The sequence below is a fragment of the Anopheles moucheti genome, chromosome 3 (genome assembly GCF_943734755.1).
Source record: "Anopheles moucheti chromosome 3, idAnoMoucSN_F20_07, whole genome shotgun sequence".
NCBI classification, from domain to species: domain Eukaryota; kingdom Metazoa; phylum Arthropoda; class Insecta; order Diptera; family Culicidae; genus Anopheles; species Anopheles moucheti.
Window position 1 is genome coordinate 80,309,028 of NC_069141.1, and position 18,043 is coordinate 80,327,070.

At 43.9% G+C, this 18,043-nt stretch overlaps 5 protein-coding genes and 1 pseudogene across 5 annotated transcripts; 4 read left to right on the plus strand and 2 right to left on the minus strand.

The window, feature by feature from the left end:
* Nucleotides 1–22: 22 nt before the first annotated feature.
* On the plus strand, nucleotides 23–2,376 carry LOC128303183 (transcription factor grauzone-like). The gene is made up of 2 exons (XM_053040049.1): nucleotides 23–164; nucleotides 271–2,376. The coding sequence occupies exons 1-2, from the start codon at nucleotides 54–56 to the stop codon at nucleotides 1,777–1,779; spliced, it is 1,620 nt and encodes a 539-aa protein (XP_052896009.1). The 5' UTR covers nucleotides 23–53; the 3' UTR covers nucleotides 1,780–2,376.
* Nucleotides 2,377–2,604: 228 nt separating this feature from the next.
* Nucleotides 2,605–4,507, minus strand: LOC128302609 (zinc finger protein 845-like). Its single transcript, XM_053039472.1, has 2 exons — nucleotides 4,356–4,507; nucleotides 2,605–4,289 (listed from the first exon to the last, which is right to left on the minus strand). Exons 1-2 carry the CDS (start codon nucleotides 4,461–4,463, stop codon nucleotides 2,922–2,924), a joined length of 1,476 nt encoding a protein of 491 aa, XP_052895432.1. The 5' UTR covers nucleotides 4,464–4,507; the 3' UTR covers nucleotides 2,605–2,921.
* Nucleotides 4,508–4,610: 103 nt separating this feature from the next.
* Nucleotides 4,611–10,958, minus strand: LOC128303037 (zinc finger protein 729-like). The gene is made up of 6 exons (XM_053039889.1): nucleotides 10,804–10,958; nucleotides 9,368–10,736; nucleotides 8,836–9,020; nucleotides 7,301–8,755; nucleotides 6,468–6,596; nucleotides 4,611–6,402 (listed from the first exon to the last, which is right to left on the minus strand). The coding sequence occupies exons 1-6, from the start codon at nucleotides 10,909–10,911 to the stop codon at nucleotides 5,053–5,055; spliced, it is 4,596 nt and encodes a 1,531-aa protein (XP_052895849.1). The 5' UTR covers nucleotides 10,912–10,958; the 3' UTR covers nucleotides 4,611–5,052.
* Nucleotides 10,959–13,943: 2,985 nt separating this feature from the next.
* On the plus strand, nucleotides 13,944–14,978 carry LOC128305235 (uncharacterized). The gene is made up of 2 exons (XM_053042597.1): nucleotides 13,944–14,068; nucleotides 14,125–14,978. The coding sequence occupies exons 1-2, from the start codon at nucleotides 13,948–13,950 to the stop codon at nucleotides 14,976–14,978; spliced, it is 975 nt and encodes a 324-aa protein (XP_052898557.1). The 5' UTR covers nucleotides 13,944–13,947.
* A 576-nt stretch (nucleotides 14,979–15,554) lies between these two features.
* LOC128305237 (uncharacterized) lies at nucleotides 15,555–16,368 on the plus strand. The gene is made up of 2 exons (XM_053042600.1): nucleotides 15,555–15,675; nucleotides 15,747–16,368. The coding sequence occupies exons 1-2, from the start codon at nucleotides 15,555–15,557 to the stop codon at nucleotides 16,286–16,288; spliced, it is 663 nt and encodes a 220-aa protein (XP_052898560.1). The 3' UTR covers nucleotides 16,289–16,368.
* Nucleotides 16,369–16,939: 571 nt separating this feature from the next.
* Nucleotides 16,940–17,705, plus strand: LOC128303038 (uncharacterized; annotated as a pseudogene).
* Nucleotides 17,706–18,043: the final 338 nt, after the last annotated feature.

An 18,043-nucleotide genomic window follows, 5' to 3' on the forward strand; every position in this document is an offset into this window, starting at 1 on the left:
TTTGTTGACAATTTATCACAAACAAACGCCTAGCAGCTCGTGAAAAGTGAGAAATGGACGAAAAGTGTCGATTATGTTTGATTCAATTAGAAGATCAGAAAACAAAGGCCTCGATCGAAGAGGATCAGTTTAGCATTAAGCTCAAAACTCTCTTTGGTTTTCCGGTAAGTGGTACATTCCAGTCGCAAATGCAATCAAATGTTCAGAACGGTTGTGTATCGGCCAGTGGCAATCTCAAGTAATGTGCAATGTGTGCTACATTTCTTCTAGATCACATCAATAGAAACATTTCCCACGTCGGTGTGCGGTCAGTGCGAGGAAAAGGTGATTGATTTCCATTCGTACCATGAACTCGTTAAGAACAACCAGGATCAACTGTGGGCCACACAGCAACAGAAATGTTTCGTGGAAATCAAGGAGGAACCGTCCCAAGGCGTAGATTATGATGATGTATTCGAGGATGCGGATGCGGACTCCGATGAAGAAAAACAGGCAGAAGATATCTACAAAAGAGAAAAGGGTACCAAGAGCGACGATGACCACAATCTCGATAGCGAGCTCGACGAGGAGAAGTACGAGGATGATGATCCTCCGAGCAGTACGGGCAACAAATCGGACGATAGCGAATATGAAGAGAACAAACCGCTGACAAGTGCTCAGAGAGGCAGGAAAAAAACTTCACGGTTATGCCAGAAGCGTAGAGGTCGTCCACGGAAGGGTGAAGCAATAAATAGAAGCTCCCAGAAGAAGACCGTTTCCACACGAAGGTGCCAACCATCGGAAGAAACCAACCAGCGCTTACAGGAATTCTACGACATGAAGTGTGAGCTTTGCGAGGACAAGTTGGAATCCTTCACGACACTGAAGAACCACTACTTCAAACAACACGGTGTGCAGGGTTACATCAAGTGCTGTGGTCGTACATTTCACAGTCGCTACCGGTTGCTAGAACACGTGTCCTACCACGTTGGTGCAAGCATGGTTCGGTGCGACATCTGCAACAAAAGTTTCAGCAGCCGTAGCTACCTGCTGGTGCACAAAAGCCGAAAACACGGCCAAGCAGAAGACCGACCGTACAAGTGCACCCAATGCCACCAATCGTACGCGATGGAATGTCACCTGAAGGCGCACATTGTGTCACACGTGCGCGTAAACTGTACGATCTGCGGAAAGCAGCTGGCCAGTGCACTCTCACTCCGTACGCACATGATAAATATGCACGCGAAGCGAGAAAATCATATTTGCGATAGCTGTGGGCGAGAGTTCCGAAGCCGGCAAGCATTCGAGCGGCACGTGAAGCTACACCAGGGTCTGGAAGTAGCGGAGCAGGTTCAGTGCGAGAGTTGTCTCAAATGGCTTAACAGCAAGCGAGCATTGAAGATGCACGTTAAGCTGGTCCACATGGAGGCAGGTCAGACGTTTCAGTGCGATATATGTGCGCAACGGTGCCCAAATAGCCGGGCGTTGGCGAGTCACAAGCAGCGCGTTCACGTAGAAGAGCGCTTTAAATGTGAAGAGTGTGGCAAACTCTTCAAACGGCAACTTTATCTGAAGGAGCATGTGGCAGCATTGCACACCCGTAAACCACTCTACTCGTGTGAGGTGTGTGGCGCCACGTTCAACTCGAACGCCAACAAGTACTCACACCGCAAGAATAAGCATCCGGTGGAATGGGAAGCACGCCGGAAGCAGCAGTTACAGCAGCAACAGGAACAACTGCAGCACCATCTCCAAAGCCTGGAAGATCAGGAGCAAAAGGTTATTGTAGGGATGGTTTGAAATGCGAGACTATTTCATTATTGGTGTCTTTGCGCAATGGACAAGGCGTTTGGGAAACTCGAGGCCGTAATGACACCGGTCTTTAAGCGAGTTACGATCAGTTAGGAGCGGGACTGACTATCGAACTACCGGAAAATAAAGTCAAAAAGCCATTGATTGCAGGCCAAGGCATTCTGAGCTTCTATAGTGCCACAAAACAAAAACGGCGATGGTGTAGATCAGATCAATCATCGTTATGGCGGGCCGTATCACATCACATTTTTCTGGTCACATGATCTGATTTTTGGTTCTGAAATTTGAAGACTCTTTACCCGAAAAAGAGAAAAACAACCTGTACAAAACTGTGTGCTTTTGAGTTGATTCAAATGGAATTAAACTTGTCGGAGATGAAGCCATCGATTGGACACGCTAGGGAACGATTGTTAACTTGCCCAACTGGAGGAAAAGCCATGCTCCACTAAGAACGTGTTCGAACATCAAATCCTATCCATATGCGCATACGATTAAGCTTAGCGTTTGTATTATTTTACTGCACAAAACCTTTCTTTTCACAACCCAACGAAGGTAGTTGGGTATGTCTCCCAACTATGTGGTATGTATGTTTGCTATACATACAATCGTTTCCTAAAAACAAAAGAAATAATGAAATATTATTTGCACTGATTAATAATACACAAAATCCGGAATTGAAATAAAAAAAGTAATATTTTAGCATTTTCGACAATGCAATGGTTTGCTGCAGGAATATTAATAAAAATCAAACGATACAGCAGCAAAGCATCATCGGCATTATTATATAATAAAACCCACGATGGATGTGTCGAACATACTACCAGATCGTTTTAATATAGGAAAGAAGTGAAGTAGAAATGTGAACTACTCTGTTAGCTTTTCGACATAAATGGAATTTGACCGAAAGCATCAGAAAGTTTTTTTATGTGCTTTCTTTTTCATTTACTAATATTAAACTTAATCTTAAGCAAGAGATTCTTGTTTAGGTGAGGGTTTGGTTTCTCTACATGGAATATGCCTGCCCCTACTTCATGGCAAGCTTCTTAAGGATGTATTTCAGTAAAAAACGATTTTCGGTTAAAAAATAAAGCACAATAAATAATCCAACTAGCTAATTAAAGCATAAACCTTTATCCTTTCAACTCTTGTGCGTTTTTCTCTTCCTGCAAACAATCCCATTCTTCCGCGTGCCGTATCTTTCGATGGCTGTAGTAGTTGGCCTTCGAATTGAACGTTGCCTCACAAAACTCGCACATGTACAGCGGTATCCTCGTGTGCAGGGCAGCAATGTGTTCCGTCAGATAAACTTTACGCTTAAACCGCTTACCACACTGTTCGCACTCAAACTGCTCGCCCGAGTGGACCCGTTTCTTGTGCTCCTTCAGGGCAAAACTGTTGGGGCTCTCGTGTGCACATTCGTCGCAGGTGTATACGTTGCCCACCTCCTGATGCATGCGCTGGATGTGCTTCAGCATGTTGTACTTTCCGCGTAGCTGCTTGTCGCAGTGCTTACACTGTAGCGTCTCGATCGTCTGTATGCCCTGATGCTGCTTGATGTGCCGATCCAGCGACAAGCTGCTGGTAAAATTCTTCCCACACAAGTCACACATGTAGCACTTGCGTGGCGTGTCGTGTATTTGGGCTATATGTTGCTTCAGGTACCGAATCCTGACCGATTTGTCACATATCTGGCACATGGTTCTATCGTGGACAGTACGATGCACGTCCCGTCGCTTTTTCGTGTGGAATGTACGATCACAGTGTTCGCAGGCATAAGATTTACTTTTCTGCGCGGCCAGATGCTGCTCAGCAGTGTGCCGTATCAGGTAGCTTTTGCTGGTAAACGTTTTGCTGCACAGTTCGCAATGAATCATTCCGCGATGCGATGCAATGTGTTCCATTACGCGAAATCGGCGATAGAATTGCTTCCCACAGCAGCGCAGATAGCCACGACATTGGTGATGCTTGCGGTAGTGCATCTGTAGCGCATTAAATCGATCGAAATGTTGCTCGGTCCTGGCCGGACACAGCTCACAGCGCATCGTGATGAACTCCTGAATTATACGATCATTTTCATGCAAATGGCTCTTAAACGGTAGTTCAGTATTGACGCATTTGGTTGGATCATTGCGATCATGATTGTCCTGCAAAACAACATTCAGTGAAGCGCTTCCCAAGTCGTCGTCTGACAGAGAGTCATTCTTATCATCCGACATTACACCGACATCTGCTATTAGGTGCTCCTCCTCACTAATGCTATCCGTTGCGTGTCCTTTCTCATCTTCGTTTTTTTCACCGTACTCAATCGATTCAGTCTGTGACGGTATTTTTGTCCGGTACTTCATGTCTTCCAAATCGGGTTTCACCAGATTTACATATTCGCGCCTTAGGATATCTTGATTCTTCTGCACCAATGTGCTGTAGTTGTGAAAGTCGCGTACCATCATCACACAACGTGCACAAACTGTTGTAGGCAAATTGGGCTCAGTTGGAGGAAGCTACAAACAACAAAACGCAGATGCTGTGAAACAATCGATAGGATGCTACTGCCATGAAATACATACCGGAAAGGAGAAAACAATGCTAAGCATGGGGCTGAATGCTTCGTCTACTATGGAACTATCTTTCCGATAACCTATTCTGCCCAGACACAATCGACATTTTTCACGCATCTTCAGCTTTGTAAGCCCTGTTGTTTACCTATAGCGACGTGCTGTTGTGTTATGCGCGCCGTTCCTTTTGCTATGACATTCGCTCTTGACGCGTCGATTGTCATTGTTTAAATATTTCCAACAACATTGCGTTAACTTTTGGGATGGTTGAAATATTTTATTATGAATTGAGCTGGATGTGTATTTATATAATTCGAGGCTTCCAGTGGGATATAACCCAACTAAAGCACCATTTTACCCCTTTCGTATAAGTATATGCCAAGTCCAGAATTTGTAGACTAGAATGTTGGAAAAAATAAGTGCATAGATTAAAATTTCGTTAGCCAAGAGGAAACAACTGAAAAGTGGAAATCAACGGCAAGTGGCTACGATGGCAGTGAAAATTTCATCCATACGTTGAAATAAATAATTTATTACGTTTATGCCAAAAAAGCGGAACATACGCATATCACTTCCATGTACCTTAGACCGAATGTAGTGGCTACCTATAAAAAAGAATCCTTTTAAAATCTAATCAATGAGCAGTCCGTCTGCTGAAGAACCATGCACCCGACCCACACCCTGACCGCAGGCGCCTAACTTATGACGATCAATTTTTACTCATCTTCTTCAACAATCGCATGCGCTTGTGCGCTTCCCACTCTTCCGGATGTTTGTTCTTTCGGTGCGTAAAGTGATTAGCATGCGAGTTAAACTTCATCCCACAATACTCACACGTGTACAGCGGAACGTTTGTGTGCGATGCAATGTGCTCGCGCAGATAAAGCTTTCGCTTGAAGCGCTTCCCACAGTGTTCACACTCGTGTTTTTCCTGCACATGGACCCGCTGCTTGTGGTACGCTAGCGCCCGACTGTTCGGACTTTCGTGCGGACATATATCGCACCGAAACACCTGACCCTGCTCATTGTGCAGAAAGCGAACGTGCTTGTTCAGATTGTACTTCCCATTGAACCACTTCTGGCAGTACTCGCACTGCATCCGTTCGATTGGCTCCAGCCCTAGATGCTCCTTGATGTGTCTATCCATCGCTGCCTTCGTCCGGAACATTTTACCACAAGTCGCACAGATATGGTTACTGTCGTCATTGTGCATCTGGGTGATGTGCACCTTGAGTGCGTAATTGCTGGACAGGACCTTCTTGCAGATGCTGCATTCCGCCTGCACGTGCATCAGCTGATGCGATCGAAGTAAGTACTGCTTCGGGTAGGACAAACCACACTTATTACACTTGAATGGCCGCTCTTCCTCGGTGCCATGGCTTTTGGCCATGTGCAAACCCAAATAACGTTTCGTTTTGTAGCTTCTATTGCACACCTCACACCTTATCGTGCCCCGATGCACGGCAATGTGATCCAGCAGCGTGTAGCGATGATAAAACTGCTTGTTGCAGCAGCGTATATACCCCCGCGTTTCATGCACCAGCTGATAGTGTTCCTGAAGCTGTACGAAATTATCCAGCAGTATGGAACATATTTCACATTCGAGCGTATAAAACTCCTTTATCTTTTCGTCCTTCTCCTGCAATCGAGCCTGATGGTTTCCGTCTGATCTGCGTCTCGCTTCCGCCCGATGGCTCGCTTTTCTGTCACCTTCGTCCGTTCTACGGCGACGACCCCTTCTGAGTGGCGTTATGGCATCATCATCTGAGGTGCATTCCGATTCAGGTTCCGATTCGAGCGAAACACTTCCACTGAACTCTTCCTTCACATCGACACACTCAATACCCATGAGCGGTTCTTCCGAAGCTTCCCGTTGTAGAATTTCAATCTTGAACTCTGGTTCTACTTTTATAATTTCCTGGGGCGCTTTTTCGGTGGTCGGTACAGATCTTAGCTGTCGCTGGTTTGCCTGTACCTGCTGGCTATACAGGTAAAACTCCGATACGGTTGCCTCGCACTGTTGACATACCTGCTCCGGAAGGTTGTTGTCTGAAGCAATCTGGAAAAGAACCGATATTTCCATTATCAAACTCATACACTGTTTACAAAATTAATGGGTTCTACCGCGAATAGAAACACATTTTTCAGCTTCCGCCGAAACGATTCGTCCGTTATCGCTATGGTTGCCGCAAATTCTACTTCTTCTAGACATAGGCGACACTTTTCATCCATTTTACAATGATAAATTGTTTGCTACACCAGGTTTGATGCAGTAGCACCCAAACAAAACCCACCGATTTATGGATGCAGCTGTCAAACGGTCAACAACAACATCAACAATGCGAACAGTGCCTGACGAAAGATTAGCAGCACGCAACTCTCGTCCTGGCAGGGCTAACAAATCTTTCCAGAGATGTCAAATTTATTTCACCGATATTACGATACAAGATGTAGCCCGCTAGTAGATGTACCACAGATGTGTAGATGTACCGTCAGTCCTCCCATCTGTGCATATTTACCACTCTGTCCAAAACATTTGAGGGCCTGTTTTATTCACAAATTCATAAGCATTGAGGAATATTTCCATACCTGTGGGAAGATAATTCAGCAGGCATGGTATGACAGTTTGTAGGAATATTGATAATCAATCAAATCCAGGACTTGATGACTAATGTTTAATGGAATCGAAATCAAATATTGTCTACTAAAACTACATTAAATAAGTGATGTTTATTATGTATACTCATGGATGGGTCCCACAATACAGTCCTTAACGCGTGGAGTTGATAGTTTGCTAATGAAAAATTATTTTCTGCGCCTTGCCTGAGACCACCTTGCTTAGATTGATGATCGAACTACCCATGCCACATATAGGCAACCGGTAAGCGAAAGACAAACCAAGACCACAATTAAAGTTACATGCTTAACCTGAACAATAACCACGCTCCCTACGAGACATCCTCTTTCTTTAGCTCACTGTCGGGCGCTTTACGTTGTGCCTCTAAGAAAGCTTGCCTACGTGCCTGATATTCCTCGGGATGTTTGATCTTTCGATGGTTGTAACAATTCGCGTTGGAATTAAACTTGGCATCACAAATGCCACACTCGTACAGCGGTTGACCAGTGTGCGACGCAATGTGTTCCCGCAGATACAGCTTCCGTTTGAACCGTTTCCCGCACAGCTCACACTCGAACCGCTCCACCACGTGCACGCGCTTCTTGTGATCCAGCAAAGCGCGACTGTTCGGGCTTTCGTGCGAGCACAGATCGCAACGGAACACTTGGCCACCCTCGATGTGCATAAATCGGATGTGCTTACGCAGATTGTACTTCCCGTGGAACCATCGTTGACACACGTGACACTGTACCTTCTGTACCACCTCTACCCCCATGTGCTCGTTGATGTGCCGCTCCATGGCCTGCTTCGTCCGGAACTCCTTGCCACACACGTCACATATTTGATTGCCATCGCTACCGTGCATATGTGCGACGTGCGTCTTCAGTGCGTACTTGGACGATACGACCTTGTCACAGATCGGGCACTTTTCTGACAGGTGGTTAGCCTGGTGGGCCTTCAGCAGGTGCTCCTTATGGAACGACTGATGACACTTGTCGCACTTGAACGGTCGGTCCTCCTCGCGGCTGTGGCTTTTCATCATGTGCAGCGCAAGGTAGCGGCTGCTTTTGTAGCTTTTCTGACACACCTCGCACTTGATCGTGCCCTGATGTGCAGCGATATGGTCCAGAAGTTGAAAACGTCGATAAAACATTTTCTCACAACAGCGTATGTAGCCCTTCGTACCATGCTCTCGTCTATAGTGTACCTGCAGATAGGAGAAGTTCTCCATCGGCAGTGAGCAGATTTCACACTGAAATTTGAAAAATTCCTGTATCCGCTTATCATTCTCGATCTGTTTCGCAAGCTCTTCCGGTTCCAGCTTTTCCGACTGTTTTTCGGGTTTGAAAATTCGTTCCTTTTTCTTGTGCGATTGCTTATTTTTTACCGTCGGACGACGACGTCGCTCTGGAATTTTCAAAATACCATCCGTGGGATCAACTTTGGGTACGAAATCCTCATCATCATCATCCTCTTCGTCAATGTCTGCCTCGTCTACGTCACTAACATCGTCAACGACTTCGAGGTGCCTTCGCTTGGCAGGTTTGCGTGTGACGATTACGTTCACTTTCTGTTCATGCTCTTCTTCAGCATCTTCAATTTCTGCATCGTAGAAATCTTCCTCTTCAGGAGCTTCAATTTTCACTTCCTCAAATGGATGAAATTTTTGCTCCTTAAAATGATACCGCAACTGCTCCTGATTCAGCTTCACTTGACGGCTGTAGGTATGAAAATCCGACACAATCGTCAGGCATTCGTGGCATGCCTGCTCCGGTAGCATATCTCCCGGAAGAATCTGCAAGAAAGGAAGTTGTTATGAATGACGCTGGCCTGACGAAGTCATACAGAACGATCAGAACGGGATACTAAACACACCGGAAACTTGAACACATCCTCTAGCTTTGCGCCAAAATCTTCATCTGTGATCGCTGTTGTGCTGGCGGAATCGAAACATTGTAAGCACAGGCGACATTTTCCACTAATTTCATCGATTTCGGACGATTTTGCAGGCTCTATCTTGAGCATTGCGAACCGATTGGTTGTTTTCGTTTGTTGCTTCGCTCGTACACAATGGAGTCATAAGGCCGCATATGTCAACGTGCTGTCAGACTGTGTACAGTGCAAGCCAAATTTTACTACTAGTACGTGAGCGCGTTGAGAAACAATCCGCAACATTTATTCAAAAACACACATCGTTCAACGGTAATTAAAACCATACCACTACAATTTCACAACCAACATATATTATCACAACGGAAAGGCCAACAATGAAACAGAAGAATTTAATAGAACATCTCTCATGCCCATCTAGGTATTGAACTGTATAATGTTTATTTAAAACTTAATTATATTAAGTTAATTGGTTTCGCATGGCTTTAGTCATTACACCTGTAAAGACGTTAATGGCTTGGAGTATTGTTCATCAATCGTTCCGCGCGCAAACGTGCACGTGCCTCCCATTCCTGTGGATGTTTGTTTTTCCGATGAGTAAAATAATTTGCCTTCGAGTTGAACGTACGGTTTTCGCAAATTTCGCACGAATACAACGGCACGTTCGTATGCGTTGCAATGTGCTCGCGCAAATTGGGCCTTCGTTTAAATCGCTTCCCGCAGTACTCACATTCAAATCGTTCCTCCACGTGTATCCGCTGCTTGTGGTTCGCGAGCGCTCGACTATTTGGACTAATGTGTTGGCAAACGTCGCAAGAAAACACCTGACCATCCTGCATGTGCAGAAAGCGAATGTGTTTGTTCAGATTGTACTTTCCACTGAACCACTTCTTGCAGTACTCGCATTGCAGTCGCTCAACTACATCCAACCCTTGATGCTCGTTGATGTGCCGTTCCATCGCCGGTTTTGTGCGAAAAACCTTACCGCACGTATCACAAATATGGTTGCCGTCATCGCTGTGCATTTGAGCGATGTGCACTTTAAGCGACTGATTATTGGAGAGCACCTTCTGGCAAATATGGCACTGTTGCTGAACGTGTAGCAGTTCGTGTGCGCGCAGCAAGTACTGCTTGGGATAAGAAATGTGACACTTGGCGCATTTGAACGGTCGTTCCTCCTCACTGCTGTGGCTTTTCGCAATGTGCAGCAGCAGATAGCGTTTGGTTTTGTACGTTTTCTGGCAAATGTCGCACCGCGTCGAACCACGATGCGCTGCGATGTGGTCCACCAGTATGTAGCGACGAAAGAACTGCTTACCACAGCAACGCACATAGCCTCTCGTATCGTGTGCGCAACGATAGTGATCTAGTAGCGTCACAAAACTTTCCAATGGAACAGAACAGATCTCGCATTCAAGGCTGAAGAAATCCTTTATCATCTGATCATTCTCCAGGTGCTTCGTTTGCACTTCTCGTTTCGCACTTGCTCTGTTTGCGATGTTCTTTTCTTTTATGTTCCTGCGACTCCGTCGCCAAGATTTTTCTCGTTCCTCCTTGTCTTCAACCACACACTTTTCAGCTCTTCTTACTGGTGGACTCTTGGGTTTCTCCTCATTGGAACCTGCTGGACTGCATGGTTGTTCCGCTTGCAGGTCCTGCCCAACTTCAGGTTCATTTTTTGTAGCGCAATCCTCCGTTTCGAAATAGTCCGCATCGTACAGCGACTCCACTTTGACATTTTCTACCGGTTGCAGATAGCTTTCCTTTGCTTGACCGATCAGCTGTACCTGATTGTTCCGTACCTGTTTGCAGTATGAGTGAATATATGCCACTGTGCCTCTGCATTCAACGCACACGTATTCCGGCAGTTGCATATCGTACGCAATCTTCGTTGAGGGAAAAACAGAACAAACATTACCTAGGATCTTCACCGCACAGAGGTTCTCTACTTACATCAAAATGGAACACATTTTTCAATTCTACGTGGAAGGCTGCGTCTCTGATAGATACTCGTGGTTCGGTAGGTAAACTTCCTAGACAGAGACGACATTTTCCATTCATTTTCTGTGCTCAGTCGGTTTATTTACTACGGCGCTAATGTGGCTGATCTTTTCTGCGACCAAATCAAAAGTTTCCAGGCAACCACAGCTGTCAGCGTGGATCATAAACAGTAGAACCATAAGCTACTGTTGTTTACATCTCCTGCGGTTCGCCTACAGGCGTTGACAGAAATCTTCTAGAGGTATGATAATTCTGCAGAAAGCAGTGGTTTGCTCGAGAAATAATCTTCGGAAGGGATCTGTTCGATAGCACCAGAATGGAAACAAACTGCCGTCTATGATGTAGGAAACCCAATGCAACGGATGATACTACGACCATGAAGGATAAGCCGTTCCTTGAGAAACTGAAAGAAGTAGTTACATTCACGGAAAGTCCATTTGGAGTAGAATTGCACTTCCACAGTGTCTTGCTAATTTTCTAAGGTATTAGGCTTGCAGATTGAAATTAGACATAGATAGACATCTGCCGTTTGTAATGTGCCAAAAATGTACGTCGCACATTGAGGAATTTCATGCTTCAAGTGCTCAAGTGCATGCAAACTACACTGCGAAAAACTCGCTCCGTTCGAACTAGTCGAGGCTATCAGTGGCACTGGTCGAAGTGGCGCGTGGAAATACATAACAAACAGGGAATAGGAATATACAGACAGTCCCCGAGATTCGCTATTTTAGCAGATCGCTACAACCCGGGAAAAATCCGCGTAAGTCGAATCCTGGTGCAATTTCGTTTATACTTCAAAGTCACAGTGTCGACTTCCTTCTCTGAACTTAATTTATTCACCGAATCTGTCGATTTTTAGAAAGAATAAATTGAAATAAGTTAGAAAGAAATGTTTTATATGATCAAAACAGGATTTTAGACAGGAAAACAGAAAAGGAATAACTATTATAACAGATAACGAAACTACGTTAGATCAAATACAAAGAATAGGTAAGATTCTGAATACGGAATAAGTAATCTTTTTTTTTTTTTTTTGTTAACGGGGAGGGAACCTTCAAAAGGTACCCACCTAGAGGGGCTTATCGCGGCTAAACACCGCCCCTCGAGATGGGTTATGTGGGATTCATCGTGACGCTTGACCCGTGAAGCGGAACAAGCAGCCGATGCGACCGCACTAAACCACTCCTCGACCTGATCCGAACCCTGCCGATGCGCTGATGTGCGTAGTACTCCATGCTGCATCCTCTGGGGAATAAGTAACCTGCTGAGATTTATACACGTAGGAGTATTTGGCCGAGCCCTATTCGACGAGCAAGAAGAAAATAAGAAGGAACTTCGCTTGTGAAGGCGATCAGTTCTGAAATGACTTTATCGCAGCTATTTAAATCTTGCTTAATAAAAGTGCTTCTTAATTTTTTAAGAAGCACTTTTGCCGGCGGAGTTTTTTACGATACTATCTCTCTGATCTCGAAACGCTGATCTATCGTGTAGACAGAGCTATTTTTAAGCCAGTGTGTACGTGTAAACATAGCATTCGAAACTGTCATTACTTCCGAAGCCGCGCTTGTGAAGGCGCCCAACCTCCAAACGTCACACGAAAGGGCGCCCGAAAATGCTCCCGCAGGGCGCCCGAAATTGGTACCTTCGGGCGCCCGAATAACGATGGCTAAGGCAGGTTTTGACATTTGCAGTAGCCAAAAAATTGGCAACGCTGCCAAAAACAAAATTTTTGGTTCCATCCTGCGCCCCTCTCCCACCATTCCCTACCAGTTCTTTTTTTCTTCTATGCATCCCCCAATCATTTTACTGTCTATATTTAGAATCGAACTCGTATTGTATGTGTTTGAATCTCTAATGTGTTATGTATTTGTCTTTTACGTCTGTGTTTAATTGGGGGCTAATATAGGGCTATAAAAGCACCCATGATGGAGTCAAGCGAAATATGCACTGCGGTGTATGTCTTCGTCATGAATTTGCGCTAGATGCACCAAATTGATGGTGCAGTAAAATGTCGGTATGTATTTTGGTTTTGTTGAAGCCTCAGCCTTAGAGAAAAGTGTTTCGTGAATTGAATGGAGGTATAAATAGTCTCTATTTTACATGCATTTTCGGACACTGATTCCAGTGGAACAGCATCATCAGTACCGTCATCAAACCGTCATGAGTTTGTCTCGTCTTGTTTTCATGTGATCGTAGCGTAAACTATTGTAAATACATTAGAAGAGCAGATATTATGTAGCAAGAACTCTGCTTAAAACCATACGTGCGATTATATTATCTCTTTTATGACGCAGAATATCACATGCACATTCAGAGATCGGTATAGCTGAAGAAAATTGTAACCCGTTTTAACCACTGCAAGATGGCACTGGAGCTATTGTGCGATGTAACAGGGTCATTTACGTTGTTAAGGATCTCTTCGGGCACAGGATGAACCTGAAGCATGGTAAAAAAAGCACATTCATACGACATAAATTTCTTTCATTTCCTTTGGTTCTGCCGGCAGCATGATCATGACGGTGGTACCGGTTGCACGAACATGACGGTGATAAATGTGCGAATAACGCTTTTTTCGCTATGGTAGCAGATGCAGAAGACTCCTCATTGTTATTTTCTGCATGGAAACAAATGTATTTCACACAATTGCTGAAAAAATTGGTTCGCTTCTGCAGCGGCTTCTCTCATGTTGTTTACGTGAGCTTCTTGTTCTTCTTCTTGATGAAGGTGTGACACCCAATATGCTGCCCAAGGTACCAACATCAACAATAGCAATGCCCTCGAAGGTGGGCTAAAACTTGCAAAATGTTGAAAAATCGTCTGAATGTTAATAAAACGTGTTTGCAAAATTAGGTAAAATCTTCTCAAAGCCATATCAGATAAAATTGCTGACCATAATGTAGTAAAAATGCCTTAAAAACACGTGCACTCTTCGACTGTGTACCGTAAATCGACAATGTTAGCCCGTCCGGCTGTCTTTTGCATGCTGGGCGATCAGTTTTGAAATTACTTTATCGCAGCTATTTAAATCTTGCTAAATAAAAGTGCTTCTTAATTAAAAGTAGTTCAGCTTAAGTTCCACCAGCGGGGTTCGATGAAATGTTACCCGTAAAGCGTTCCAAACAAACTTTCCTTCTTGAAAAGATCCATGAAACTAGGGTAGCAACCCAGATTCGTCAACAACATGATGCTCAAGAAGAAGTAACAATTAAATATGAACGTAAGTATGCTTTACGCTCTAGGTAATAGTAAAGGTTATTTAATGCAAACAATCAGTCGTTCCAGCCGAACCGGAAGATAAACAAGAAGACGATATATTGGTAGCTACTGGCGATTCGCTTCACACCGAATTGAAGATGACTTGTTCCGACAGTGAAGATTCAACCGGTGCATCTACCGATAGCCGTTGTTCTGTATCCCAGACTAGCTACACCAACAGCTATCCAGCATCGACCGAAACGACGCATATGGCAAAAGCAAAGAGCGCAATCCCTTCGAAAGAACCTTCGATCTCAAATGTACTGAACATCTTGACAACGGTTTCAGAGAATATCAAGCAAATGCAGGAAAAAACGGAAACCATTCAAAAGGAGGTGGCAAGCATTTCAAATCGATTGGCGCGGGTCGAAAGGAAAGTGGGCATTTCGCTAGCAACGATGGAGCAAGTGAAGGATGTGGTAATAACAGCCGATGCATGTTTCGGAACCGATGCCAACACAGCAGCTGCGTTTAGTTTTGAACCGATAAGCAGCGAAGAGGAGCTGATGGAATGCGATTCGAAGCTTGGCAACGATGAAGAATATTATGCTAATGTTATAAAGTGGCTCAGACTGCAGATCAACGTCCCAGACCCAGACAATCGGTTGCATCTAGCAATGGATTTGGTATTCGAACGATCTTTTTTACCTTTGTGCAGTTGGACTGGCAATGGTAGGCCAGCGCCAAAAATAGCTTTACGTGAACGGACGAACGTCCTGAAACTGTTTGCGGACATCGGCAGCAATCAGTACTTTAGCGTGAACGAATTATTCGTACAAAAATTTTTCTTGAAAAAGCTGCCTCATGCCAAAAATAGAACTAATTTGATACATGGTAGAGCTACATCATGCCATAAGCGAAAATCCACCTAAATCTTAAGCATACGTTGAAGAAATCTCAACATATAATGGCACGACAAAGCGAGCGATCTTAGTGTTAGAAATATATAAAGTTCAAATCCCGAAATTGTCAGGATTTAGGACGAATTATTTTAGCAAAAAGAAACAGGAAGGAAAATGTTTTTCCCTTTATTGTAGAAATAAACTTCGCTAAAATACTATGTATGGAAGCGATGACTATGGTCTCGAACATAAAACCTAAATTAGTAGCAAGGAAAAATTGAGAACCAAATCATTTCAACCGAAATCGTTCGCATTCCTCGTAATCCTTTTAATCCGAACGAAACCCTACCCGAGGTAATGTTGTTTGGACACTAGTAGGCGTTCACATTTTATTTTTTTCATTTGAGAAAGTCCTTGTGCAGCAAGAGTTGCACATCCAACGTGTAGACAGAGCTATTTTAACCGAGTGTATACGTGTAAACATAGCATTCGAAACTGTCTTCAAGGATGTTTGTTTATTTTCATAGCGGCATTTCGCAGCTGATCGCGTTCAAGCGTTGGTCAGTGCAAGAGTGAAAGTAAAACATATGCGAGTTTACTGATAAAATGTTACCCTCAATACGCGACAAAAAAACTGGCTATATTTACAAGCTTAGCAAAAAGCTGGAATGTAAGATTGACCGTGAATGTTATGCCGAACTGAGAAAAATCTCGAACAAACCAGCTTGTAAGTGTGTTATATGTTTCTGTGCTTCGCAACATAACAGAAGATATAAATCAAAGGTCTCAATGTTTTAGCCGATTCGGAAGATGAACCAGAAAGTCATGTCTGCGCAGCTACCAACACACCAATCTTCACCAGTTTAAAGATGACCTGCTCCGATAGCGAAGATTCGCTGGAAGCTTCAGGCAGTGGTTGTTCCGTATCCCAGGCAAGTGACATCAAGAATCAGCCAAAAGCAGCCAAAATGTCACACGAGCCAACATTAGGGAATGAATGTTCTTCAAGAGAACCAACAATCGCAAAAGTTTTAAATATCTTAATGCAGGTTTCAAAACATGTGAAGAAAATGAACGGAGCCACCGATCTTATCCAAACGGACGTGGGCAACATTTCGAACCGATTGACGAAAATTGAGGAAACCGTGGACACTTCGGTGGCAACGCTTGAGAGAATGAAGGATGAGATGAAAAAAAAAGCAGTATGTTTGAAAAATCGAGATAGCAATTCCGTTGCGTTGTATCCCGATTTTAAAAAAGTAAGCAGCGAAGAGGAGCTGATGGAATGCGATTCGAAACTTGGCAACGATGTGGCAACGAAAAGAAACTATGGTCCCTGATGCTCAAGAAAAAGTAACAACAATTAAATATGAACGTAAGTATACTTTACGCTCCAAGTAATAGTAATTGTTGTATAATGCAAACAATCAGTCGTTTCAGCTGAACCGAATGTTGCTCAAGAAGATATTTTGAAAGCCATTGGCGATTCGCTTCGCACCGAAGTAAAGATCACTTGTTCCGACAGTGAAGATTCGTCCGGTACATCTACCGTTGGTCGTTGTTCTGTTCCACCCACCAACCAAACCAACAGTCATCCGAACCATCAGACCGAACCAAAGGAACCTTCGATGTCAGATATGTTTAAGCTCTTAACAACGGTGTCCGACAACATTAAGGATATGCAGGAAAAAACCGAATCGATTCAAAGAGAGGTAGTGAGCATGGGTGTGGCAACGAAAAGAAACTATGGTCCCTGATGCTCAAGAAGAAGTAACAACAATTAAATATGAACGTAAGTATACTTTACGCTCTAAGTAATAGTAATTGTTGTATAATGCAAACAATCAGTCGTTTCAGCTGAACCGAATGTTGATCAAGAAGATATTTTGAAAGCCATTGGCGATTCGCTTCGCACCGAAGTAAAGATCACTTGTTCCGACAGTGAAGATTCGTCCGGTACATCTACCGTTGGTCGTTGTTCTGTTCCACCCACCAACCACACCAACAGTCATCCGAACTATCAGACCGAACCAAAGGAACCTTCGATGTCAGATGTGTTTAAACTCTTGACAACGGTGTCAGACAACATTAAGGATATGCAGGAAAAAACCGAGTCGATTCAAAGAGAGGTAGTTAGCATATCAGATAGATTGGCGCAGGTCGAAAGTAAAGTAGAAATCTCGCTAGCGACGATGGACCAACGATATTTCGGGAACGGTGCCAACACAGCAGCTGCGTTTAGTTTTGAACCGATAAGCAGCGAAGAGGAGCTGATGGAATGCGATTCGAAGCTTGGCAGCGATGTAGGATATTATGGTAATGTTTTACAGTGGCTCAGACTGCAGATCGACGTCCCAGACCCAGACAATCGGTTGCATCTAGCAATGGATTTGGTATTCGAACGATCTTTTTTACCTTTGTGCAGTTGGACTGGCAATGGTAGGCCAGCGCCAAAAATAGCTTTACGTGGACGGACAAACGTCCTGAAACTGTTTGCGGACATAGGCAGCAATCAGAACTTTACCACAAACGAATTATTCGTACAAAAGTTTTTTTTTTAAAAAGTTGCCTCACGCGAAAAATAGAACCAACTTACTTGGTAGAGCTACATCATGCCATAAGCGAAAACCGACCTAAATATTACGTTGATGAAATCACAAATACAATGCAAATACCACGAACAATCGATATGAAATTTATTGACCGGCATTCGGTTCCAATGTACAAGCGCGCATTTTTTAAGTAACCGAAAAGGCTAATTTTCCGGTCTGTCAACGCTCTGGTAGTTCGTTCCCGTCAAGTTTCCCTTTTATTTATTTTTCCCCTTATTCTTCGAAGCGATGTTTCAATGTAAAGCGGTTCCTACATGTCGCTAGTGTTCAATTTGCTGATTTTCAATTTAACGAGTTTCAACTCCTACGTGTAGACAGATCTATTTTTAAGCCAGTGTGTACGTGTAAACATAGCATTTGAAATTGTCATCGAAAATGTTTGTTTACTTCCGAAGCCGCGCTTGTGAAGGCGAACAGTTTTGAAATTACTTTATCGCAGCTATTTAAATCTTGCTAAATAAAAGTGCTTCTTAATTAAAAGTA

What these genes read in the sequence shown, in the direction of transcription:
- LOC128303183 (XM_053040049.1), top strand. Translation starts at nt 54, where the DNA reads ATGGACGAAAAGTGTCGATTATGTTTGATTCAATTAGAAGATCAGAAA. An exon ending in AAACTCTCTTTGGTTTTCCG is followed by an intron (nt 165 to 270) that starts GTAAGTGGTACA and finishes CATTTCTTCTAG; the next exon opens with ATCACATCAATAGAAACATT.
- LOC128302609 (XM_053039472.1), bottom strand. Translation starts at nt 4,463, where the DNA reads ATGCGTGAAAAATGTCGATTGTGTCTGGGCAGAATAGGTTATCGGAAA. An exon ending in GCATTGTTTTCTCCTTTCCG is followed by an intron (nt 4,290 to 4,355) that starts GTATGTATTTCA and finishes TGTTGTTTGTAG; the next exon opens with CTTCCTCCAACTGAGCCCAA.
- LOC128303037 (XM_053039889.1), bottom strand. Translation starts at nt 10,911, where the DNA reads ATGAATGGAAAATGTCGTCTCTGTCTAGGAAGTTTACCTACCGAACCA. An exon ending in AAAATGTGTTCCATTTTGAT is followed by an intron (nt 10,737 to 10,803) that starts GTAAGTAGAGAA and finishes CCCTCAACGAAG; the next exon opens with ATTGCGTACGATATGCAACT. An exon ending in GTGAGCTAAAGAAAGAGGAT is followed by an intron (nt 6,597 to 7,300) that starts GTCTCGTAGGGA and finishes AACCTGGTGTAG; the next exon opens with CAAACAATTTATCATTGTAA.
- LOC128305235 (XM_053042597.1), top strand. Translation starts at nt 13,948, where the DNA reads ATGTTACCCGTAAAGCGTTCCAAACAAACTTTCCTTCTTGAAAAGATC. An exon ending in AGTAACAATTAAATATGAAC is followed by an intron (nt 14,069 to 14,124) that starts GTAAGTATGCTT and finishes GCAAACAATCAG; the next exon opens with TCGTTCCAGCCGAACCGGAA.
- LOC128305237 (XM_053042600.1), top strand. Translation starts at nt 15,555, where the DNA reads ATGTTACCCTCAATACGCGACAAAAAAACTGGCTATATTTACAAGCTT. An exon ending in AATCTCGAACAAACCAGCTT is followed by an intron (nt 15,676 to 15,746) that starts GTAAGTGTGTTA and finishes TCAATGTTTTAG; the next exon opens with CCGATTCGGAAGATGAACCA.